The sequence below is a fragment of the Microcaecilia unicolor genome, chromosome 3, assembly GCF_901765095.1.
Source record: "Microcaecilia unicolor chromosome 3, aMicUni1.1, whole genome shotgun sequence".
Classification (NCBI taxonomy): domain Eukaryota; kingdom Metazoa; phylum Chordata; class Amphibia; order Gymnophiona; family Siphonopidae; genus Microcaecilia; species Microcaecilia unicolor.
Genome location: NC_044033.1, coordinates 254948098 through 254973549, shown reverse-complemented (window position 1 = coordinate 254973549; position 25452 = coordinate 254948098). Strand labels below are relative to the sequence as shown.

Below are 25452 nucleotides of genomic sequence, written 5' to 3'. Positions count from 1 at the left end.
GATGGGAATATGCAGGTACGCTTCCTTGATGTCCAAGGAAGCCCAGAACTCTCCTGCCTTCACTGCCGCTATAACAGAGCGGAGAGTCTCCATGCGAAAGTGCCTCACTTTCAAGGCCCGATTGACCCCTTTGAGGTCGAGGATAGGCCGGACAGAACCTCCTTTCTTTGGTACCACAAAGTAAATGGAGTAACGTCCCTTGCCAATCTGATTTTTTGGCACCGGAACGACCGCACCCAGGCGGATCAGGTTGTCCAAGGTCTGCTGCACTGCCACAGCTTTGACCGGAGACTTGCAGGGAGAGAGTACAAACCCGTCTCTTAAGGGTCGGCAGAACTCTAGCTTGTAGCCGTCTCTGATGCCTTCCAGCACCCAAGCGTGTGAAGTTACTGTGGTCCGCTCACCCAGAAACGAGGACAGCCGTCCTCCAATCTGCACTGGGGCGTGGACCAAGGCCCCGTCACCGGGCGCGAGACCCTGGGGGAGGACCGGAGGGAGCACCTCCGGGACGGCGGTCTCTGCGAAAGGAATGCTGCTTGGGGGAGAAATTCCTCTTGAAGGAAGAGGGGGCAGAGGAGCCCGACCTGCCCGGGCGGTACCGACGGGCTTCCTGAAACCGTCCTCTGGAGGTACCGGGACGAGTACTAGCCCGAGCCATGACCTCTGGTAACTTCTTGCCCTTAGACGTGCCGAGATCGGTCACGATTTTGTCCAGCTCGACCCCAAAGAGCAGCTTGCCTTAAAAGGCAATCTAGCCAGGCGGGATTTAGAGGCGTGGTCAGCAGACCAATGTATCAGCCAAAGCCACCGCCGCGCAGAGACTGTCTGAGCCATGCCTTTAGCTGAGGCTCTCAAGACATGATACAGCAAGTCTGCCAAATAGGCTAGGCCCGATTCCAGGGCCTGCCAATCAGCCCTCAAGGAATGATCCGAGGGGGAAGCCCGCTGCACCATAGTCAGGCACGCCCTGGCCACATAGGAACCGCAAACCGAGGCCTGCAAACTTAAAGCAGTTGCCTCAAAGGACGACCTTAAGGCCGCCTCCAATCTTCTGTCTTGGGCGTCCATTAGGGCCGTGCCACCTTCCACCGGCAAAGCCGTTTTCTTAGTCACCGCAGTGATTAAAGAATCCACAGTAGGCCACAGATAGGCCTCACGTTCACTTTCAGGTAAAGGATAGAGGCGGGACATAGCCCTAGCCACTTTGAGGCTCGCTTCCGGGACATCCCATTGAGCCGAAATTAAGGTGTGCATGGCATCATGCACGTGGAAGGTTCTAGGCGGGCGCTTCGTCCCCAGCATAATGGCAGAGCCAACAGGGGCTGAGGGAGAGACGTCCTCCGGAGAGGAAATCATCAAAATGCCCATGGCCTGCACTAACAGGTTGGGCAAATCCTCTGGGCTAAAAAGCCGCGCTGCAGAGGGGTCATCCGCTCCATCCGAGCTGGGATCCGTCTCCTCCAAGGAATCCGCAAAGGACCGTTGGGAGACCTCAGACACGCTGCCCTCATCTACATCGGAGGAGACAAAGTCCTCCAAGGCCTGGAAATCAACCCGAGGGCGTTTACCTCTGGGAACCTCAACCTCTTTATCAGAAGAGGGAGCAGGGGCAGCGTTTGTATGAGGAAAGCCTGATGCAGCAGCAAAACAAACTCGGGGGAGAAACCCCCCAGACTGTGCACTTCCGCAGCCTGGGCAACAGCCCTAGACGCACCCTCAACCGGCGCTCGCAAGAGCGGGGGAGAGGCATGCTGCGCATCCAAAATGGCGTCCGGCGCGACACTCCGCGAAGGAGCCGCGCGGGAAGAACGGCACTTAACTGTAGCCGCTTTTGTGCCGTCGCCCAAATTAAGGGCGTTCATGGCATTAATGTCTCCAACCTCAAGGGCGGCCCACGAAGAAGCCGTCCGAGCCGCGTGGCCGGCCAAGATGGCGGAGGCAAGGAGCGGGGGATGGGCGTTTATGGCGGGAAAAACCGCCACGCCGGAGGAAGGACCGGGACATTCATCGGTCACGAAACTGTCATCCAACAAGGTCGAATCAGGCTGTAAGACCCCCGCATCCCCTCTAGAAGCGCTCAAGCGATCCGGGGAGCGACCCTTTGCGCCCTCGCCCTCCGACGCCATATGCCACGAGGAGAAGAATCGGGGAACCCCCTGCCCGCTATAAAAAGGTAAAATTACCTGCTTGCCGCTCCGAGCTGTAACGAACTGGTGTCCCAGTGAGTAGCTGCAATGAACGTTTAAATAAACGTCGAAATAAACGCCTTTAAGGACGTTTAAAAATTTTTTTTTTTTTTTTTTTTTTTTAACGGAGCCAGCGGGAGAAAAGGAGGGACCTGGCACCACCAGGTTTGCACTTGCTCAAAAGAGCCCTCAACCCCAGGCCTCAACAAAACCTAAGGATTAGGCTTGGAGGCCTAGCCACAGCTGCTGCTGTGTGTGACCACCACCTGCTGAGATAGAGAACATACTGAGGAGTTTCCGGCAGCACATGACCACATATAGGGAGGCAAAAGTTTGCTCTCTATCTCCACCTGCTGGTAGATGGACACAACCCACCAGTCTATGGATTGATCAGCTTGATGATATGGAAATGTCCATGACATTTTCTCATGTTAATTTCAAAGGAATACACATCCCTAGCCATATCCCTTTGAAGGGCTCGTGGGCCGCACTCATGATCCTGCTAAGGGCACATCATTGCCTGTGGTATTTGGAAGATGCCAGTCTTCTTCCTTCGGCCTCATGTATCAGTGGTAGCGGTATCTTTACCACTGTCAGACACACACACGGTCCTGTCTCATCTCTTCTTATATTGAAGGTTTCCAGAGGCACCACTGGGCACCACATTGGTCTCCGTCCAGAAGAGAATGTCACAGTCACTGTGTCTGGAGATAGAGGATGTACAACAGGTGAGGGGAGCAGAGGGTTTATGAAGGGTAGCTGTGCCCCACCAGACATGCAGTATCTGGCCTTCAGAAAATGGGGAAGGTGATTAGAGCACTGAATAATGAATTAAGCGAACCCCTGTTCTCTATGAATTTGGGCCAGTGAGATGGGCTTTTCCTTCCCAAGAGAACAATAACATGGCTATTGTTCCCCTTCTCTTCCCTTTAGGTTGTCACACTGCTAAGCCATTGACTCCAGAGGGGGGATACATGAGCGTTTCTTAAGAATTAAAGCGTTTTTAGATGGAATCCACAGAAGACCTCTAAGAAACGCTCCACTGATTAGGCTTAAACTCAGATTGCGATATGCTAATAACTTGTCCCATGTCTCAACTAAACAGAGGTGGTCCATCTTTGACAGGCATATGACAAACTTTTCTTCCATTGTAGTTTGGTATGCAAACACCACTGGATGCTCTTCACTTTTACCCTAACCGAGTCAGCCATCACAGGAGGTGGGGGAGTGAGAGAACAGCAGCCATTTGTCTTAAGATAGCTTAAATTGTTACAGCCTCGTACAAGGCTACAAGCATTTTGCTTTGATCCAATTTCCACGAGGCCAAATCCTGCACCGCACCACAGAGACACTAGGAAATGAGATTTTCACATAGATTGGATGCCATTCTGCCTTTTTCTGCAGGGGAAGGATACAGACGTTGAGCTGATCGATCCCTTGTGTGGGACGCTCCTGTGGCCTGATAGAAACACTGCTCCCACCCTGCAAGATGAACTGCTGGGCAGGTGGGAGGAAAGATGCGATCTGAATCCCTGTGAAGGCACTGCAGAGCTGGTGAGATCATGCTTTCAAGCAGATGTAGTTGGCATCTGGGTGATGGTTGGTTGATCGCCATGTGGTTTCCCTCTACAGATGACGCAGGTTAGGCAGGAAACAGAGGCTCTGTTGTACCAGGTTAAACAGCTGACAGACACTGGGAATGTGCTGGACGGGATGGCAGAGGTACAGGTAGGTGTATGCAGACCTAAGTTGGTTATGGACTAGATGCAAACCATGCAGAAGGATAATGGTGTGTGCTGCAGGGGTTAAGAATGCTGAAGATGTGTATTCAGCATGCTGTAAAATGCTAAAAAGCAGAAATAAGAGAAGAAGGCTTTGGATTGTCTCATGTCATTTAGTAACCAGGTATCAAAGAAGGGTGACAGTTGCTTCCTCTGTCATTGTCCCTTCTTCCAGAGCCTGGCACATGGATTAGAACAGGCGGGCGAGGCACTACTGCGCCGACTCAACTGCCTGGCAAGTTGCAAGGCTGCCTGTGAAACTCATCTACACCCGCTGAAGATCCAGAATCAGACATACCGACAGCAGGCGCAGCGGTGGCTGTGGCCAGACATCAAGAGCAGGTACTGGCACTCCAGGAGAGGGTGTGGACAGGGGTGGGAGCGAAGGACTGAAGCAGAGGACTTGGTATAAACAGAGTGCTACACCTTCGGTGTTGCACCGACTACCTACAATTCTGGTAGAAAGAGGTGGAAGCGCTGCTTTCACATACCCAGTGCAGTAGGCTTGTTGTCTGAGTGCTGTAAGGTGGCTCCAAAGATGTACCTAACTTGATCTTGTTGGGGATGTAGTGTAGGCAAGAAAGAGAAAAAAGTGACCCAGAAAGTCTGTAGCTGAAACAGAGCAGCAGAATGGGAACGTGTGGGGCCAAGACACAAACCACAAAAAAGGTACACTGTAAGCCATGATGCCCTGCACCTTTATCACACGTGCAATGTCTGTAGCAACTGAGTAGGAAATCCCAAAAGGAATAAGACCCTAACATAAAATAGAACCAAGTTCACAGAACCGAAGATCAGGCTCCAAAGAACTTGACACATTGGGACTCGAAAAGGCATGAAATTTATCCCATGGTACTGCTGCAAAGATACGTCCCCTGCCTTAACATTACCGTGTGTCAATAACATAGCAATGCAGTGCAACCTCATTTCCTCCCCTCTCGTTCTGTGGAAAATATGAGGGGAGGGCTTTGGTTAAAGGGGCAGACTAGCTCTTCACTTCTCTGGGAGCAACAGGAGCAAAAGCAAGACCTGTTCTGTGCAGGATCCACAGACTGCTATAAATTGTTCCTGTAAGGCTTAGTAGACATGTGAACAGCTAGAGACCTCTAAACTGGTTTGTTTGCACAACTCCTGTGCCCCCAGCTCTCTCCCCAGGTCTCTCTCACCTTTGCCCCGATGAGGAAGATCTAATTAAAATATTTCCACTGTAGTCCTGAATGTGGATCTCAACATTTGGGAGTTTTCCTTTCCCCTAAAAAGTTGTACATCCTCCCTGCTCCTTGACGAAGCTCCTGGACCCCGCTGCACAGAAGAGGTAAGTGTGTGGGAGCCCTGACTCTCAAACCCATAACAAAATGAACAGCTCTGCAGTATCACTATGCTGGACCGAAATGTCTCTACAGACCCTGTCTCTTCTGTCCTTCATCCTCAGCAGGACTAAAATGTCTCTACAGACCGTGTTCTCTTCTGTCTTTCTTCCTCAGCAGGACTGAAATGTCTCCAGAAAACCTGGCCTTACTCCCAGTGAAGAACCAGTTGGTCCCGCTTTCCAGGTAAGTCCTTCAAAACAAAAGCACTCTTTCCACAAGAGTATCCTGGTTAATTTAGAACAGGGGTCCTCAGCCCACTCCTTGAGTCACACCTGGATACCCACAATAAATTATATATTTATGCTCATCGGTTGGCCTATTTGAAAATTTACTAGGGCTGAGTACATACATTTTTACTCAAAATATCACTAAACTCTTAAATTTAGGAGCATAGAAAGTGGGTAGTAGCAGGTGGATTTAGGGCAGGAAAAAGTTAGGAGCTTAGCTCTGATTTTCAGCACTAAGCTCAGAAATTAAGCTCATATATGGCGGCAAATGAATGGAAAGCCTAAATTTATGAGCATAAAACTTTAAGTTCCTAAATTAAGTTGAATTTTCAGTACAATGGCTGAAAATAGGGCACAAATTAAGTAGCTCACTAGCCAATATTCAGCTAGCAGCGGTCAGCATTCTTACAGTATTGCCACACTGGGACAGACCGAAGGTCCATCAAGCCCAGAATCCTGTTTCCAACAGTGGCCAATCCAGGTCACAAGTACCTAGCAAGATCCCAAAACAGTACAAAACATTTTATACTGCTTGTCCTAGAAATAAGCAGTGGATTTTTCCAATTCCATTTTAATAATGACTTATGGACTTTTCTTTTAGGAAGTTATCCAAACTTTTTTTTAAATCCTAAGCTACCTGCTTTTAACACATTCTCTGGCACCAAATTCCAGAGTTTAATAGCTCAGCCTTCCGCCTATGGACCACCAATGACACAGAGGTGAGAGGCTGCAGAAGAGTGGGAGGCATTTAGGAGCTGGGTGGACTTGGTAGAAAGGTTGCTTTTCACTGTCCCTTCCCTCTGAGAGCCCATGTGAGTGATTCTGTTCCTTCTCCCTAGATCTCCATCAGAACCAGGCTTTCAGCCCTGGCTGGTTTTGGTCCAGGGAGCCCCAGTGCTGGGGTTCCTGTTGCTGCTTCTGCTAGTGAGCACAGTCCTGTCTGGTGATGGGGATCGCATGTGGACCACAATGAGGGGAGTATTTTTGCCTCACATCCAGCTGCGCTACCTGAAGCCTCCGCCAATGTGACAAGCAAGACCCAGCAGGGCAAATCAGGGAAGCCGCCACCCTGGGCCAAGAAAGCCTCAACAACTGTGTAAGGTCTGAAACAGTGGCCTTTAATAAAATTTGTTTCCACCCACTGTGTGTCTGCTCCCACCACACCAATAGCCAGGAAGGGATTTTTTTTTCCTGTGTGCTTGCTGTGGATCAAAAATACAATGAGATTCTAAATGTATGGCTGAGTTGTAGCCAGGGCAGCTGCATTTCACAGTGTGGGGAAGCGTGATCTCTACTACACATATGTACGTATGAATGATCCAGTGTGATTTTTAAGCACCGTTTTTGAGGCAGCTCAATCTCTTCATGCAGGCAGTTAATTAAACCCAATAAATACAAGCCTTCAGCACAACTAGCTGGTGGGTTGGGCACAGAATGGGATCCCAATGGAACTTAATGTGGGGGCCACCTCTCCTAAGGGAATAAAGATAGTGAACACTGGCACGCTCTTCTCCAAAGCAAACAAGCCTAGCATAAAATCCAACGGCTACTCTCTTACCTGAAGGGTTCAAGCACACCGAGCAGCTTAGGAGGAAAATGTCTTTTATTCACAATTCCAATTTCCGTAGCACCTTTTACCCAAACAGCAATCAAACCAAACAATGTATGTGGCCACCTCCGGGGCGAGTGGCCTGGCTTTTGTGACAGCTTCCGATGAAAAAAAAGCATTCCCATTCTGAGCGCAGCTGGGTAAACGGAGATAAACTGGCTCACCCAAAGTCATATATAGGTCAGTGAAAGAAAAACTGGATTTTGCGGCCCACTGAACTCAGGCAGGGGACTTAATGGAGGCGGATTAGACAAAAGGATTAACATCAGATCAGTTCCCAGGCTGGGAACTGTTACCCTGGGGCTAGTGCACCCCTAAACCACGACTGTTGCAAACTGTTCCTTATCCCCTCCCTGAACAAGCCGGTTGGTGGGTCTCTTTCTGACTTCATACTACACTGAGAACAGAGGGTGCAGAATAGACTGCCATGTCCACCTCCCCCTCCTCCCGCCCACAGGGAAGGATTTCCACTAGTTGGAAAGCTCATATGCCAGCCGCAATGTTAAAAGCTAAAAGGAAGAGGTTATAGTAAAGGGGGGAAACTAAGGTGGGCTGGGAAGCCACAAAGTAAAAGCAAAATGGATCCAGAATCCGAGCAGACTTTTGCAAGCTAACCAAAATGTTCCCTTCTTTGTCCAGCATTGCGCCTGCGGCTCACATACTAACAGGCCATAAAGCATTCCTGCTTCCTTCCCGCCCTCCTGATGGGTGGGAGGAGGATGAGGAGGGGGACGGGGCACCTTCAGTCCCTCCCCGCTTCATTTAGCAGTTTTCCATTGCAGTCCCACAGTGTGTTTCTGTGCAGATGCTCAGCCAACCTGTAGCGGGACGCACGGGCAGAGGCCTCAGTCACTCAGAGGATTCGGCATCTCCTGGAAGATTTCTTTCTCTTCTTCTTGCCATTGGTGATCTTCTCTTTATGCTTCCGGATCTCCCGGACAAGTGTATAAAAGGCATCTTCCACTCCCTGCCATCACCAAAACAAACAAAAAAAAAAAGGGTGGGGGGAGAGGGAGAAAAAACATGCGGTCACTGCTGACTCCAGTTCAGTGGTATACACATTTTTCTTAATAAATTCACTACGGCTGTGGCTGCCCTTTAACAAATGCCCCCCCCCCCCCCCCCCAAAAAAAAAATGCTTTTTGTTCTGAAGTTCCCCACGTTCAGCAAACAGTCTTCTCGTCATCCCACATGTACCTGTCTGGTCTTTGCGGATGTCTCGATGAACGGGATCCCGTAGCCCCTGGCCAGCTCTTGTGCTTGTTTCGTGTCAATAGTCCGAGAAGGCAGGTCACACTTGTTTCCAACTAATACCATGGGGACGTCGTCTGAATCCTTCACCCTGTTAATCTGCTCCCTGTGGGCAAAGAATAGATAAAGCAGTGAAAGCTCTCCACCATAATTCAAGCCCCATTTACAGAAAGCAGTGGCCACATAGCTCCTAGTGCCTGATTCGTATTCAGATCATTAAAAGGTAAAGGGCGACCAGGGATTCATGATGGCCGCATGCATCTAGGAGAGCTGTAGACCTCGTTTCCTGATATATTAAAATGCCGAAAAGAAGAGGCAAGGCAGCTGCCCGAGCTTTCCCAATGCCAGCCTCAATACCTGCTGGTCCAATGGACCAATTTGTGAGGACTCCAGGGCAAGATAAGGAGATCGGGAGCAGTTCCTTAGGAGACGCCGGAGTAATGGAGGAAGTATTGGCGTCTCCAGGACTTGATGTTGGGGCTCAGAGAACTCCGCCTCCGCAGCCAAAACAGACTAGCTCTCCCTCTGAGGGAATGAGAGGCCTGACGCCAAGGAGCGAAACGGGCCTGGTCTCCAGTGAAGCTCAAAGTAAACATTCTGAGAGGGAGATAGGGGGACAGATGGTACCCCCAGAGATAAGCAGTCCGACGCTATCTGAAGCGGGTCAACGAGACACAGTGAGAGGATTCCAGAACTTTTGATGAATATACCTCCTGGGATTATGGTAAAACCAGCAGAGGTAACTTTGGATACTTTGTGGCTCAAATGGTACAATATTTATTACAACAAACCAACGCTCTCTCTCAAAAAGTTAATGTGATTGAAAGAAGAGTGGAGAAAAGTGAAACAGATTAAATCTTTTTCTGAGCGGTTTGATATTATGGAGGAAAAAGTTACCAATATAGGAAATATTCAATTATGTTAAAAGATATTTCAAACCTCAGAAGTAAAGCGGAATTATATGAAAATCATATGAGAAGATATAATCTCAGATTTATAAATTTTCCAAGAGTAAAAATGGTAAGCCCATTGGATATGTTAAAACGATATCTTAAAGAAGTCCTAGAGATACCAGAGGTAAACTTACCACCTTTTACCCAAGTGTATTATGTGCCACAAAAAGAATGGGATCAAACACAGCAACAGACTCCTTTGGAAACATCAGATACGGAGCAGGCCACCGCGGCAACTTTAGTAGCTGCGGTGGCTTTACTACCGGACAACCAATGGTTGTTCTTTAAGCATAAGGATCAACTATTTTTGGGTCTAAAGATACTAATTTCCAGATGTTTCGAGGGACACACAGAAGAAACGAAAATTTTTGATACTGAAACCTGCCGCTTTACAACTAGGAGGTACATTTTATCTTAGATTTCCCTGTAAGTGTATTGTATGTTACAATTCACAGAAGTATGTTTTTGTGGAGCCATCTCACTTAACATAGCCTCAAAAAGAACTGGAGTGCAATTGAATAAACTCTTGCAACTTCTCTTTCTAGATGCAAAATTGCTTTGAGAATGTTTTCCTTTTTCCTCCTATTTTCTATCTAGAATTCCCCAAATATAATGTGGACTTGAGTGTTGTTAAATATATTATACTAGTAAAAAAGGCCTGTTTCTGACACAAATGAAACGGGTGCTAGCAAGGTCCTTTAGATTGTACGCTTATTTGTTAATTTGTACAGCGCTGCGTAACCCTTGTAGCGCTCTAGAAATGTTAAGTAGTAGTAGTAAGGTTTTCCTCGGAGTATGTTTGAGAGAGAGAGTGTGTGTGAGAGATGGAGTGTGTGTGTCATACAGAGAAAGAGACAGAGACAGCGTGTTTGTGTGAGAGAGAGAGTGTGTGTGCGAGACTGTGTGTGTGACAGAGAGATAGAGTGTGATAGACAGGGAGTGTGTCAGAGAGAGTGTATGTTGAGAGACAGCGAGTGAGTGTGAGCCCCCACCCCCCCTCTCGCAGGGACCCCCTCCCCACCTCCCTGTCCCCTGCCCCCCCCCCAGCCATCCATGTCCAGTGACCCTCCTCTCCCCCTTCCCCCTCTGCAGCTACCATGTCCAGTGACCCTCCCCTCCCCCCTCCAGCTGCCCATGTCCAGCGACGCTTCCACCCCCCCCCCCCCCCAGCGCATCAAACCCCCTCTCCACCCGCAGCTGCAAGTGGCAACACTGTCCGGCTGCTGCTGCTTTTCCTGTTGAGCAGCAGCAGCCGCTTCAAAAAGAGAAGAAGTGAAAAATGTTTTTAAACACAGCCCAAATCATTCGCAAATGCCTGAGTCTTAAAACGCAGTCTCTGCAGCCGCTCCTCCTCTTGCCTCCACGTCATTGCTCCTGGAGGAAGACCTTGGAGGTGCGCAGTGACGTGACAGGCGAGAGGAGGAACGGCTGCAGAGACTGCGTTTTAAGACGCAGGCATTTGCGAATGATTTGAGCTGTGTTTAAAAACATTTTTCGCTTCTTTTCTTTTTGTAGCGGCTGCTGCTGCTCAACAGGAGAAGCAAGTAGTAGTAGTAGCAGAAGCAGCAGCGGCCGGACAGCATTACTACTGGCATGTGCGGGTGGCGAGGGGGGGGGGGGGCTTGGATAATGCGCCGAGGGGGGGGGGGTTCTGTGGTGCCGCGCTTGTAGTTTTTTGATGCGCCACTTGCTCTGAAGTGGCAGGGAGTGGCGCACTGACAGCTGATTCCCAGGCTGGGGAGGAGTAGGGAAACACGTTGGTTGGTTGCCTTGCCTCTCACTGTTCCGCCCTCGACGTCATCACGTTTTGACATGAGGGTGGGACAGAGAGAGATGGTGACAGACTGACGAACCTTACGAACCCTTCACGTCAGTGAAGCCACGGAGTCAGCTTCAGAATGTTGGCGATGGAAATTATTATAGTAGAATGTTTTGTTAAGTTGGTAACTCAATACTTTCCAATCAAGTGTAAATCCTTGAAATAAGATGTAAATGTATTTAAAAAAAAAAAAAAAAGGTAACGGGCGAAAGATTTGATATACTGTGGTACATTTATTATATGCAGGTACTTTCTCTGTCCCTAGTGGGCTTCCAAGGTGAAATTAGATCTTACCTGCTAATTTTCTTTCCTCTAGACCCTCCAGACCGGTCAAGATGCGTGGGTTATGTCCTCCTACCAGCAGAGGGAGACTGAGAAAACACTAAGCTTTTGAAGCCTGTATATATAACCTGTGCAGAACCTCCACTAGCCAGTATAACCCTGACAAAGCAGAGAAACAAAAAACACTAACAACAACTAGCAACCCTGTACGTGGTCACAGTAAACTGCAAAAACAAGAAACATCTTCCGCTTGCTCTTACGGAAACATGTTCCTTTGCCTTTGATAAAACAGTTGGGCTTCTACAGGTGGACTATCAAAGAAGAGCCCCACCTGTCCCAGACTCCTATCACAAAACAGAAATAAACAGTCTGCAATTAGAGAAACAACAATCTACAGCTGCCAAGAATTATCCAACAAACACACCTCCTGGCCTCCAATACAGACAGGGCGGGCTCTTGACCGGTCTGGAGGGTCTAGAGGAAAGAAAATTAGCAGGTAAGATCTAATTTCACCTTCCTCAGCGACCCTCCAGACCGGTCAAGACGCGTGGGACGTACCAGAGCAGTAACTAACTTACGGGAGGGACCTACTAAGGCCAGAGGTCAAAACTGGTGCCCCAAAGCGCACCTCGTCCTTTGCATGCACAGGAATCCTATAATGCTTCACACAGGAATGCAATGAAAACCAAACCGCAGCCCGACAAATATCTAACGGAGAAATCATATTATTCTCCACCCATGAGGCTGCCATTCCCCTAGTGGAATGAGCAGACCAGCCCCTAGGCACCACAGGACCCTTCAAGTAAGCAGATGCAACTGCCTCCTTCAACCACCGTGCTATGGTCACCTTAGGAGCCGCTGCACCCTTCTTTGGGCCACCATGAAGAATGAACAAACGGTCAGAGGCTCTGAAGTCCTGAGTTCCAGAGAGATAACAACTCAAAACTCTCCTGACATCCAGCTTGGCAATACCACGCTGCTCCGAATCTCCAGCCATATCATCCAACACTGGCAGAGAGATGACCTGATTAACATGGAACTCGGAACCACCTTGGGCAAAAAAGGAAAGCACCGTCCGCAACGAAACCTTTCCCTCAGAAAGGACAAAAATGGTTCCCTACAAGACAAAGCCTGAAGCTCTGAAACCCTCCGTGCTGAAGTAATCGCCACCAACAAGACCGTCTTTAAAGATAAATCCTTACAAGATGCCGATACCAGAGGCCCAAACGGAGGCCTGATCAAAGCATCCAAAACTAGCTTCAAATCCCACGGAGGCACCATCCGTCACTGAGGCGGACGCAGCAACTTAACACCCTTCAAAAAACGCACTACCTCAGGCACAGAAGCGAAGGACTTTCACTGAAGCTTCCCACGAAAACATGACAAAGCTGCCACCTGAACCTTCAGTGCAGACAAGGCCAGACCCCTATCAACACCATCGTGCAAAAATTCCAAAACTTCCGCCACCGAAGAGCGAAACGGCCAAACTCGATGGTCTTCACACCAGTGCTCAAAGATTCTCCAAACCCGGACATACACCAAGGAAGTGGATCGTCTACGGGAACTCAACATCGTAGCAAAGCCACTGGACGAAAGCCCCTTCTTCAACTTGTGCCGCTCAAGAGCCAAGCCGTAAGCGAAAACCGAGCCGGATCCGGCATGATTATCGGGCCTTGACACAGAACTGATCCCAACAAAGGCAGGGCCGCCGCCCCTGCCAACCGCACCAGGTCTCCGTACCATGGTCGACGCTGCCAATCCGGAGCCACCAGAATCACCCGACCGGAGTGATGTTTGATGCGCTATATTACTCGACTGACTAACAGCCACGGAGGAAACACACACAGCCACTCCCGAGGCCAAGGCAACAGAAGAGCATCGATTCCCTCCGCTCGAGGGTCTCTTCAGCGACTGAAAAAATCTCTGAACTTGCGCATAGCGAGCCGTTGCCCTAAGATCTATCACCGAAAGTCCCCAGACCGACACAACTCGCTGGAACACTGACCGAAGAAAAGACCACTCTCTGGGATCTAGAGTGTGCCTGCTGCGATAATCTGCATCTATGTGACCTACCCCGGCCACATGCGCTGCCAAGAGAGCCTGAAGATGAGTTCAACTGCGCCACCAAGGCTCTTCGTCCCCCCTTGACGGTTGACATACGCTACTGCCATGGCGTTGTCGCAGAGCACTCGGACTGCCTTGTGGCGAACTACCGACGGCAAGGCCTGGAGCGCCACCCGAATGGCCCGAGTTTCCAGCCGGTTGATGGACCACTCTGCTTCTGCCCGAGACCACCGGCCTTGAGCTACCTGACCGAGACAATGTGCCCCCCAACCTTGCAGACTGGCATCCGTGACCATTACCAGCCCCTGTGGGGACTCCAACAGCATTCCTTTTCCCAAATTGCGCGGGTTGAGCCACCAGTGCGGAAAACACATCTCCAAGTCCTGCGACAGAGGGGACCAATGACTGAGCAGAGCTGACTGTACCTGACGCATGTGCGCCCTGGCCCACGGAACTACCTCTATGGTCGCCGCCATCAGGCCCAGGACCTGACGATAAGTACGGGCTGTCGGCGCCTTCTCTGCAAGGAACCGACGAATCGTACCCTGCAACTTGGTACCAAAAGGCCGCACGAAGGAAAGTGAAGATAAGCTTCCGTCAAATCCAGGGAAGTGAGAAACTCTCCTTTCCGGACCGCACCAGTGACCGACCGCAACGTCTCCATCCGGAAAGAGGGCACCTTGAGTGCCGTATTGACCCTTTTGAGATCTAAAATGGGACGAAAAGTGTCCTCTTTCTTGTGGACCACAAAATAGATCAAATAGCACCCCGAGCGTTGCTGATCTGAAGGAACAGGAACCACGGCTCCCAACGCGAGCAGCCACCGCAGAGTGTCCCTCACTGCTGCCCTCTTGCTCCAAGACCGACAGAGGGATTCCAGAAACACTTCGGGAGAACAGCTTTCGAATTCCAGCGCATATCCGCCTCGAAACACCTCGAGAACCCACTGATCTGACCTGATTTGGGCCCAGCTCTGGTAAAACAGACTCAGCCGAGCCCCAACATGCACCAGAGCCTGAGCCCACACACCTTCATTGGGAATTGCGGCCTGAATACTAACCTCCCGCGGAAAAGCCACGCCCTCCGCGACGACTCTCACGAAAGAACTGTGCGCGCTGGAAAAACCGACCCCTGGAGGTCCTACTACTACTACTATTAAACATTTCTATAGCGCTACTAGACTTACGCAGCGCTGTACAAATTAACATGAAAAGACAGTCCCTGCTCAACAGAGCTTACAATCTAAATTGGACAGACGAACAGACAGCTAGGGGTAGGTCCCACTCGATCTGCCCGGCCTATACCGCTGAGCCTCCCTAAACCGTCCCCGAGAGGAACTAGCTCTGGCCCCTGCCTTGAACCGAAAATCTGGAGCCATAGAACCTTGGTATCACTAAGACCTCACACTAACTTGTCCAAATCTTCTCCAAAGAGCATAGCTCCCTTAAGTGGCAGAGAACACAACTTAGCCTTAGAAGCCGCATCTGCGACCCAACCTTGTAAACCGAGGGCCCTACGCGCTCCCACAACCATAGCCATATTTTTGTCTGAAGTACGCAACAAATCATAAAATGCCTCAGACAAAGGATGAACCCATGTCCAAGTTGGCTAACTCCTGACCCCCCAGAAGAACCAACATCTACCGAATCATCCAGGAGCTTCTCGGCCCAACGAAAACATGCCCGAGCTACCAGACCCCCACAAACCGAGGCCTGCAGGGCTAGAGCCGACAAAACAAAACTACGCTTGAGAAAAGATCCCAACCTCCTATCCTGAGGATCACGGAGGGCCGTTCCTCCATCAACCGGGATAGCTGTAGCTATAATTACTGCCGTCACTACTGCATCTACCGTGGGAGCCTTAAAGGAATCCCTATCTTCCTGAGGGAGGGGATAAAGCCTCGCCATTGCCTTTGCCACCTTACACAGCAAATCCCATTCCTGACAAATCATCTCCCGGAGATCCTTGTTCATAGGGAAGGATCATGCCTGACGCTGAATGCCCTTCACCAACGGATCCTGGCCAGTTTCCCCCAAAGCCACCTCAGGACCAAACTGAAGGGTGGACGACACCCGATCTATGAGTTCTGACAGCTCATCTCTATGGAAAATCCGCACTACTGAAGGATCCTCTCCAGGAATCCAACAATCCTGCTCCTGAGAGCCGTCAATTCCATCTGACTCCCCCAGATCACTAAGCGCAGCTTCTGCAGCTACAGGAGAAAAACAATGCCTGTCCTCTGACCACTCTAACCGCGGTCTCTCAGCCAAGACGGAAACAGCCCCCTCTTCCAATTGGGGGGGGGGGGGGGGGGGGGTCCCGATCTCCAGGCCTGATATCGCGTCCAGACAAAATCTGGAGGAAAGCCCACCATTCCTGGACCGTCATTAGGCCCTTTTGTGCCAAAAACGGAGGCCACAGGCCCAAAAACAGCTGGCTCCACGGGCCGCATCGAACTCAAGATGGCGGCCGTTCCCGCCAAAACTGTTCCCGCTGACAGCGGCCCTGCCTACGCTCCCGCTGACCCGGAGACTCCCAACACCATTGATCCCTCCGAGGTCAAGTCGGGGGGAGCCGCAGCCACCTTTTTTAGGCGCACCGCAAAGCTTACACTAAGCGCCCGGCGCCTCTACCCCTCGCCACGAGCACGCGCGACATCGGAGGAGCTGGGCCGCCATAAACCACGAGGGAAGGGAAAAGCTGTTCCGCAAACGCGCCAAACCAAAAACTCACTCACACTGCAAAAGCACTGAAGAAAGCGCTGCTCCCTCGTTCCAGCAAGGAATCGAAACCCCCGTTCGGTCCGCTGAAAATAAAGAAATAAATGCCCATAAAGGCACAGTACTCCAACTCTGGCAGCTGGAAATTGTAAGGCACTCAAAGCTACAATACTGAGAAAGCAGCCGAGGCCAAAACGAAATAGAATAACTGACCTTAAAGGCACAGTACTCTAATTCTGGCATCTGGAAATTGTAAGGCACTCAAGGCTACAATACTGAGAAAGCAGACGAGGCACAAAGCTGGCAAGCAAAATGAAATAGAATAACTGACCTTAAAGGCACAGTACTCTAACTCTGGCATCTGGAAATTGTAAGGCACTCAAGGCTACAATACTGAGAAAGCAGCCGAGGCACAAAGCTGCCAAGCAAACAGAAATAGAGAGCAGCACAGGGGGAGGGACCTAAACATAGGTGTAACACCCCAGGGGGAAAAAACTGGGCCCCACCGGACCCAGGGCCCCAAAGCACTTTTTTTTTATTTTTTTTACACACACTTACAGGGTGCTGCAACAGAATAAAGTTTGGAAGGAAAAAATCCTACGACCCAATGACAAACTACCTCACCAGACTATTGGAGACTGCACAGGCTGTCAACTGCTACCTCTGCTGAGACTGAGAAAATACTGGCTAGTGGAGGTTCTGCACAGGTTATATATACAGGCTTCAAAAGCTTAGTGTTTTCTCAGTCTCCCTCTGCTGGTAGGAGGACATAACCCACGTGTCTTGACCGGTCTGGAGGGTCGCTGAGGAATCTAAGTTTTTGTGCCTGAACCAATGGAGGGTTAAGTGACTTGTCCAGGGTTACAAGGAACTGCAGTGGGAGCTGGAAAAGGTGGTGAACTCATGGAATGGCCTCCCGGTGGAAGTGGTAGAGACAAAAACAGTATTTAAATTCAAGACAGCCTGGGACAAGTGCATAGGATCTCGAAGGGAGCAACAGGGAGAGAAGATGGCACAGGTTGACAGAGTCTACATTTTTCTACGTTTAATGTCATACACCTCAGCATCCCTGCTAACTGAACCGAGTCAGTGTTTGCAGCTTCTGGGTGTCTCCAAGATCAGGAGAGGGCACTGACCTGTAGTGGTGGACATCCTGGAAGGATTTTGTATTATTGATGGCAAAGACACAGAGGAAGCCCTCTCCCGTGCGCATGTACTGATCCCTCATGGCGCTGTACTCCTCTTGGCCTGCTGTGTCCAAAATGTCCAAGAGACAGGTCTCACCGTCTATCACCACCTGCTTGCGGTAAGAATCCTGCGGAGGGAGGGAAGGAGGGGGAGACTCAGTAGCTCTTCTACAGGGAGTGCATGCTTTCCAATTTAAAACATCATTTATTACTGGCTCTACCAGACCACAGCAGTTTACAACCTTCAAACGTATAAAAATTCATAATATGAGAATAAAAAGACAGGCAAGAGCTAATTCACTCCTACTACAAACATACCGACTCATATAACACAATGTATTATATGAAGCAGAAGCAGTCAATGAATCCTTCCCTCCCAGCAAGCTGAATGTCAAAAAAATCAGGGGTCCTTTTACTAAGCTGTTATAAGTTGTGGCCTTAACGTGCCCTTGTGCAGATTTCTATGCACCAAGGCCATGCACTAATGTTGCCATTAAAAAAATGACCGCATGTGCACTTTTGTAAGCAGTAAGGGCTCTCGTGACAATCCTGCGCTAACCAGTTACCATGTGATAATGCACCCACTCTCTGCCCCTTCCACAGTTAATGCATACTGATGTGGAACTTACTGTAGGATGCATGAGCGCGTCCTGTGGTAAACCATTTAAGCCATGGTAAGCACGCTCTAATGCTTTCTGCAGCTTAGTAAAAGGGCCCCTTAGTTTTCAACATGATCTTAAACCAGGCTTGTCCAAACCTATGGCCCACCAAGTGATTTTTTCCAGCCCTTGGAAGCTTGGCAATTCTTGTGGTGCTTACAGCAGGATTCCCACTTCCGCACCTCGACTTGGCTCTCTGTGGCTCCAACTTATGCAGAGCCATGTCACGGTGGGGAAGCAGGAGTTCCACCATTTTCTTCCAAAGCCAGATGAGGGAAAAGAAACGGGGTGAAGGTTACATGAGTGAGACTGGGTGAAAGCTGGGGAGGGGATGATGCACTGTCATATTTTGTCACCGTTTGACAAAACATGCAGCAAAATACAACGGTGCATGTTTTGGTCCTCAGAATGTTACAATTTACAAAATGTGGCCCTTGACAGAAAAAGGTGGCTAAGTCCCTCAAACCTTTTCAAGTTTCCCTCTGCTTGGATTAAAGATACCTTAAATCAGTTGTGACACGACCTAAGTCAATTCATGGCTAAATAAACAACTAAATAGCAGAGAACAAACTAGTTCACATGTATCTAACTCAATTTGAAAAAAGCCTCATAATTTCACAAAGGAAGGCATATGACAATCGCGGTGAATGCTCAATGTCTGGGTGACTACCCTTTTCTGATTAATGTAATCATAAGCAAAAAAAAACCCTCCTTCCAAATTATGTTTTTTCAAATTATATTTTTACAATATTTTTCAATTATACTTTTTATCCAATTTTAAAGGCGGTGAATAATCAACTGCAAAGTATGATCACTTAGCTTTGCGTTCAGTCAGCTTCTCAGATCATATGGATTAAAGATAGGCAAGGCAGTTTGTTAAGAGTATTAGAGCCAGTCAAAAAGAGCACTCTCAGCAACGATCTCAACTTTCTGGCAGCTAAAGGCCTCAAAAATGGAGGCAAATGTTCTTAACAAACCTAATGCCCGACAACAAGGATTTTATATTCTGTTCTAAAGTGAATAGGGAACCAATGGAAACATTTCAAAAGGAGAGCGATATGATCATATTTGAAGGCATTTCCTGAAAGCCTAATTGCAGCATTTTGCAACGTCTAAGCATCCAATATTGCTAGAGGAAGTTTCTGTATATACCTATGTTTCCAAATCAGCGCTAGCCAAGCAGTTCTAGGACAAAGGCGAGACTCACGACTTTGAATAAAGGTAATAAGAAGACCAAAAAAGATCATAAATATCATGGGAGAGAGCACAGAGCCCTGTGGAAGCACACTCTAGTGCATATGCTTTAGATACATTTTATAACGCCACTCCTGGCTCCTCAGCATCCCACGCCAGGACTGGCTTGAGGATGGCACTATGAGCAGAGATCTTCCTTCCCGACATGTGGCTTCTTAAGTACTGGTGCTAGTTTATGCTAAAAACGCACCCGTTTGTAAAAGTTATCTTGGCTACACGAGGACTTATCTGTTTGCCTTTTATTTGTTTTTACTCTGATTACAGACATTTCATTGATCATGTTTCATCATCATATGCTTAGCAATTGCTACATGTCTAAGACCATGTATGTGACTATTATTACCCGCCTTGGATAAAAACGGGATATAAATGCAGTACATAAATAATGTCTAAAATTTAAACCCTGGGATTCTATATAGTGCGATTTAAGTTTCATGCGCAAATCCAGTTGTATTCTAGATTGGCGTGCGTGCAACAATTAAGCCAATCAGTGCAGTTAATTGCCACTTAGCAAGCATTAATTATACATTAACAAGCACTAATTAGAATTTACGCGAAGAACTGACTCTTCGTATTCTATAATGTGATGCGTGTAAATTCTAACTCACACAGTTGAAAAGGGGGCGTTTCTAAAATCTATGCGCATGGTTGAAGAATACGCGTGTAATTTAGGCGTACTTTATAGAATATGCCTAAGCATATTTCATTTCGGCGCCAATTTTTTAGGCGTGAAATATAGAATCTAGTCCAAAATGCTGTATGGTTTACTTTCAGGCTCTCTATGTCCACATAACATCGGGAAGTCTGGGTGCAGCCCTGAACCATACAGGGTAGGGGTTCCGAGAGCTGATATGAGGTGTCGTACCCTGCATGGTAGGGGCTCCCTTTTCTGTGGGCAGCCAGAGTCCCGGCGCTGATTGGGGTTATAGAGCGAGTCACTCACCTCTATAGTTGGATCGTATTCATCGACGAAGTGGTTCTGGATAAGTTGAATAGTAAGAGCGCTTTTGCCCACGCCACCAGCTCCTACCACCACTAATTTGTATTCGGTCATGGTGCTGCCTCACACCGTGGTGACACCTCTGGAAAGGAAGCACAGAAGAGAATGGGACAGAGTCAGAATGATTATGCACAATGCTAGAGAGAAAACACCAAACTATGGCTCATTAGAGTAGAGGGAGAGTAATAAATGGGGAGATACACTGCGCACAAAGTACAGCTAAGGAGTGGGGGGTCAGTGAAATCTCATATGGCTCATACAGTGCTGGGAATAAAGTTTGTTTCTTAGGGAGGTGGGGACAGTGACAGTCCTTGTTCTAAAGGGGCATCAGTTTTGTAGGGGGAGGGGAGACAATGCTGCTCTCAGGGCAGGGGAAGACTCTCACTTGGTGGATAGGAAGGCGGGCACTAGGTATTTTGTATGATAGTAAGGGAATAGGGTAGAAATTCTGGGTTCACAATATGGTAGGGGGGAGGGGAAGTGGGGAACTGGGATTGGGGGGGGGGGGGTTTCCGGGTTTTCAGTGGGGGTGAGAGGGGTGAAGGGGCTCTGGGTTCTCAGTGGGGTGGGGGAGGGAAGGGACTGAATTCTCGGGGGAGGGGAACTGGGTTTGGGGGGGTTCTAGGTTTTCAGTGGAGGTTAAGGGAAGAGGGGCACGGTTCTTTGTGGTGGGGGCAGGGAGCGGCACTGGGTATTCAGTGGGGTGGGAGAAGTGGGATGAGGGGAGGGGCACTGGGTTCTCAAGGGGTTGAGGAAGAGAAGTGGCACTAGGGTGGGGGAAAGGAAGGAGGAGGGGCACTGTAGGAAAAAAGGGAGGACAGAGAACTGGGTTCTCGGTTGGGTGGGGGAAGGGAAGGGGCACTTTCTCATTGGGGTGGGGGAGGGAGCACTGGGGGAAGGAACGGGTAATGGGTGGGTTCTGGGAGGGGGTTCTCGGTGGGGGAAGGGAAGGAGGAGAGACACTGTGGGAAAAACAGAGGGACAGGGAACTGGGTTCTCGGTGGGGTGAGGGGAGGGAAAGAACAGGGGGGAACTGGTACTGGGTGGGTTCAGGGAGGGGAGGGGCGTTGGGTTCTCGGTGGGGTACAGACGATTCTGGACGAGAGGACACACATTCGCTTCTCACCACCACTGGTTCCGGCACCGCTGGTTGGGGCTTGTTCCCTCCCTTCTTCTCACCGTCTCTCCTCCATCGCCGCTGCGCCCCGTTCCCTCCACTTCCTGCTACAACCCCGAACCGGAAGCGCACGCGGCCCCTCCCTTACAGACATCAACAGTCGGCCAATGGTGCCTCGGCTCCGTTCTCGGCTCGACCAATCAGCCGTGGGCAGCGCCCTTGTCGGGCCAATTGGCGTCACGCAGCGCAGAACGGACCCGCCCTACCTCCCGCCTTTTTTTTTTTTTTTTTTACAAAAAACTTTAGCAGATAGGATCGTGTGGAAGTGAACAGAGGGCAGGCTCATATTTTGTGTTTAGTGGATTTAGTACCTGTTCCTTACTCTGTTTAATGACATTATATATTTTTCTTTACAGCCCCCTTTTCCACTACGTTTTACTACATTTGCCTAATTTTTGGACAAGCCAAGAAAAGGAGGAGTCTAGACCAAAGGGGCCAAGGGAAATCCCAGTTTGTTTGTTTTTTATTCAATCCAAGTAACACACTCCAGGCACTGCTGAGGCATGGGAATAGAGCACCCTATGCAAACTTCACCCTTAGCCCTTCCCGCATCAGGATTTTCATAATTAATCTCAACCATTATGATCACCTAGACTACTGCAATGCAATCTATGCCGGATGCAAAGAACAAATTATTAAGAAACTTCAAACTGTCCAAAACACCGCAGCCAGACTCATATTTGGAAAAACGAGATACGAAAGCACCAAACCCCTACGTGAAAAACTGCATTGGCTCCCAATCAAAGAACGAATTGCGTTCAAAATCTGCACCCTGGTTCAAAAAATTATTCACGGCGAGGCCCTGATCTGTTGCAGGAATGGATGCATGAATTTGTGATACTTCAGGAGTCAGACAGCACACACCAGTATGAGAGAAAAATCTTCTTTATTTGCCAGCAAACAAAGCAAGACATCAGTTCTAGCTCTCTTCTCTTTCTCTCAGCTCTCTGTGTCTTTGTCTCAGCTGCTTCTCTTCTTATGCTGTCTTCTCCTTCTTCTGTCTGTTCCTTCTGTCCTTCTCTTTCTTCTGAGCTCCTTCTGACGTAAACTGCTTCTGCTCCTACTTAAATAGGGTCCTAAGCCCTCCTCCTAGCCTAGCCCCCTTTACTCCCAATTGGTTAAGAAATTGATTGGCTACCTTGCCTCAACCAATCATTACTTTTGAAATATCAGTTACATAGGTTCCAGACATCCTAAACTGACCTCTGACCTGGGGCCCCTTAAGCCAGACATTTGGTCTCCAGTCTCTTACATGTTATTATGATTGATTTCTCATATTCCTAGTACTAACTGCTAACTAAACTCTGGCATTCATTAAAGGGGTCAAAAGCCAATCTTACTTAATAGCATACATATCAGGTTATTACTTCCAGGAGGCCAGTCCTACACTTAGCTATAATTAATCAAGGAGAAGAGAGCTGACTAGTTCTGACCTCTTCACCTATCAGCTTATACATTGAACCAGCCAGAACTATGGCTAAGTCAAACCACATGTTGATCTCCTCAATGCAGTCCTTGCTTGACCTCTTAAACAGCAGACAAAGAGTAATACAGAATTTAACAGATATTCTACACAGACACAAACCTTATTAATTTACACAGAATCAGTATTTCTTATAAGACATATTCTAAATATCAAAAACTTGTAAATACTAATCTATTGCCTCTCTCTCTCTAAATAGTATTTTCTATCTAAGCATTTTAAACTACAATTAATCATATGTCTGGCTCATTCCTTTATTCATTCATAATAGTTTACAGCTGTGCCAGCTAGCATTGGCAATTCACAAGGGACAGAGTTTCATTTCTCACTGACCTTTCCTAACCTTAGCTCGGCCAAGCTAGACATTGAAATAATATGAACCATCTGGCATACCTTCACTTTAGTTGCAAAGTAAAAAGTTAGAATTCTAACTTCAAGCTTTTAACAGAATTAACCCTTCATATGATTTCTTATATATGATTATGCCCATGGCTGCTTCATTCCCCCCTTTGAGACTAAAATCAGCTTATGCAGAGATAAGTCTCACAACTCAAACTCTGGAGATTATAGTGATCCTAACTAGGAATAGACTTGTGAATCACCATTACCCTACTTGTTAAGGTTCGACGGCATACTGCCGAAGCACATGAGGCCAGGAAACAAAACAAAAACCCTGCTAAAACTAAGACTATTAGGGAAATGAACAAGGGACGTATCCAGGAGGTCAATGACCACCACCAAGAGGTAAGGTCTAATCCTCCTCGGTAATCCTCCACATTAAGGCTGGCCAACTGTAGGACTTTATCCATGGCATGCCTAACTACATGCGTCCTATTTATGACAATAGTACAGCACTCTGAAGAATTTAACACTGTGCAGAGACCACCCTGAGCTGCAAAGAGATAGTCAAGGCCCATACGATTATACCTAGAAACTATACTTAATTCATTAATTTGATCCTGCAATGCATTGACTACCACATTCAGCTCATGAACTAAAACATGGAGTAGGGATTGAAGTCTCCGGGTAGCCATACCTAGTTCAGTAATACCCGCTACCGGGCCTCCAATTGGAATCCAGGCTGTGGCAGAAAGGGCTACAAGTCTCTTTTTAGTCAGAGGATAAGTAGAATTAATATACTGGAGGGCTAATTCAATCGCCTCATCCTCTGTGGCAATGGAGGAGGGTAAGGACAAAGCCTCTCGCTTAGAGCGGTGCGGGGATAGTGGCTTAAGAGGAATAACTTTAGGAAAATAATTCAAGGTTACCAATACACAAAAATTATATGTAGGGGGAAGAATCATGTGGAGGACATTATCACAGAGCCAGTAATGACCAAGGAGAGGGTGAGGAAAATTCCCAATAAATGTTGGCTCAGGCTGGACAGGGTACTTAGGGTGCCCATAATGCGAGCCCCTATCCCAGGGGGAACGAAGACGAAATGGAGACTTTGCACACCATAGGCGCCAATCCCCAATTGTGACAGGCTGCTCATTTGTTAGTAACTCTTCATACCCCGGGGACTTATGAAAGTAGAAAATAAGCTTGGACACTATAGTCTTCTCAGTGGTACGCTTAGGAGCCAGATAATCACCTGGGTCATAATCTACAGGTATGGTAGCAGGGCACATAGGAGTACCTGGAGAAACTACCCACACAGATTCTCCTTTTTCTGGGAGAACATTAGTATAGTTACAGGGAATGGGAAGAACAGTTGAGATGCTTCTTGTTAAACAAAACACTCCAGAGGCTGGATAGGGAGACGTAAAAACTGGCCTTAGAGAAGATTCAGAGGGGGAAGTAGCATTATAAAAGGACCACCAAGTATAATCCTGGCTCCAAGGGCCTGAACTCGAAAAATAGGGAGGTATAAGAGCTGGGAGTTGCACAGGGACAGGTACAGCTGGGACATCTGTAGTATAAGGAGAAAATCGGGAACACACAATACAAGGGGAAGTAATCTTTGCCTGGCTAATTAGTTCCTGGACAGAGTGTAACCAAAGGTTGGAGCGAGTTGGGGTATTAGGAACAAGGAGGCAAGGAGTAGAAAACAACAAAAGCATCCAAACTACTAACATTTTCTTTCTTCCTAATCTAAAACAAATACAGCAAACTAATTAAGCAATAATATTTCAACAGTCTGTGCTAATCACAGATTACACTCATATAGTGTTCTCAGTCTTTGAGTTCTTATACCAGTTGGGATAGACCCTCAACTGATAAGGATCAAGCTTTCAAATTCCAAGAAAGCCAGAATCAGGGCAAGAAAGAGTCTCAGTATGAAGCCGAAGTTCAGCAGCTCCTGCAGTATGCAGTTGACCCTTCTTTTCAGCTAGTAGATTCTTTGGTTCGGGTCAGGCGCAACTTCAATGGCTCCGCTGGATCACTTTCTGCTCTCCACTGTCTAGGCTCCGTCTGATCCGTGCTGGG

The 25452-nt window shown here is 48.3% G+C and overlaps 2 protein-coding genes across 3 annotated transcripts in view; one reads left to right on the top strand and one right to left on the bottom strand.

Moving 5' to 3' along the window:
* Nucleotides 1-7064, top strand: part of CCDC155 (coiled-coil domain containing 155) — a 28595-nt gene extending 21531 nt beyond the window's left edge. Inside the window, exons 13-18 of the mRNA XM_030197920.1 lie at nucleotides 2824-2914; nucleotides 3591-3740; nucleotides 3819-3914; nucleotides 4143-4309; nucleotides 5452-5520; nucleotides 6404-7064. Coding sequence (XP_030053780.1) covers nucleotides 2824-2914; nucleotides 3591-3740; nucleotides 3819-3914; nucleotides 4143-4309; nucleotides 5452-5520; nucleotides 6404-6593 — 763 coding nt within the window. The 3' untranslated portion in view covers nucleotides 6594-7064. The remainder of the gene's footprint in view (nucleotides 1-2823; nucleotides 2915-3590; nucleotides 3741-3818; nucleotides 3915-4142; nucleotides 4310-5451; nucleotides 5521-6403) is intronic.
* An 85-nt stretch (nucleotides 7065-7149) lies between these two features.
* LOC115466597 (GTPase HRas-like) lies at nucleotides 7150-21605 on the bottom strand. 2 transcript variants are annotated; one of them, XM_030197942.1, is made up of 5 exons: nucleotides 21476-21605; nucleotides 20306-20442; nucleotides 17399-17577; nucleotides 8371-8530; nucleotides 7150-8140 (listed from the first exon to the last, which is right to left on the bottom strand). In XM_030197942.1, exons 2-5 carry the CDS (start codon nucleotides 20414-20416, stop codon nucleotides 8027-8029), a joined length of 564 nt encoding a protein of 187 aa, XP_030053802.1. In that variant the 5' UTR covers nucleotides 20417-20442; nucleotides 21476-21605; the 3' UTR covers nucleotides 7150-8026. The 2 variants fall into 2 exon arrangements, with proteins under 2 accessions (XP_030053802.1, XP_030053801.1); XM_030197941.1 differs by having other exon boundaries at nucleotides 20306-20444; nucleotides 21489-21605.
* Between the last annotated feature and the right edge of the window lie 3847 nt (nucleotides 21606-25452).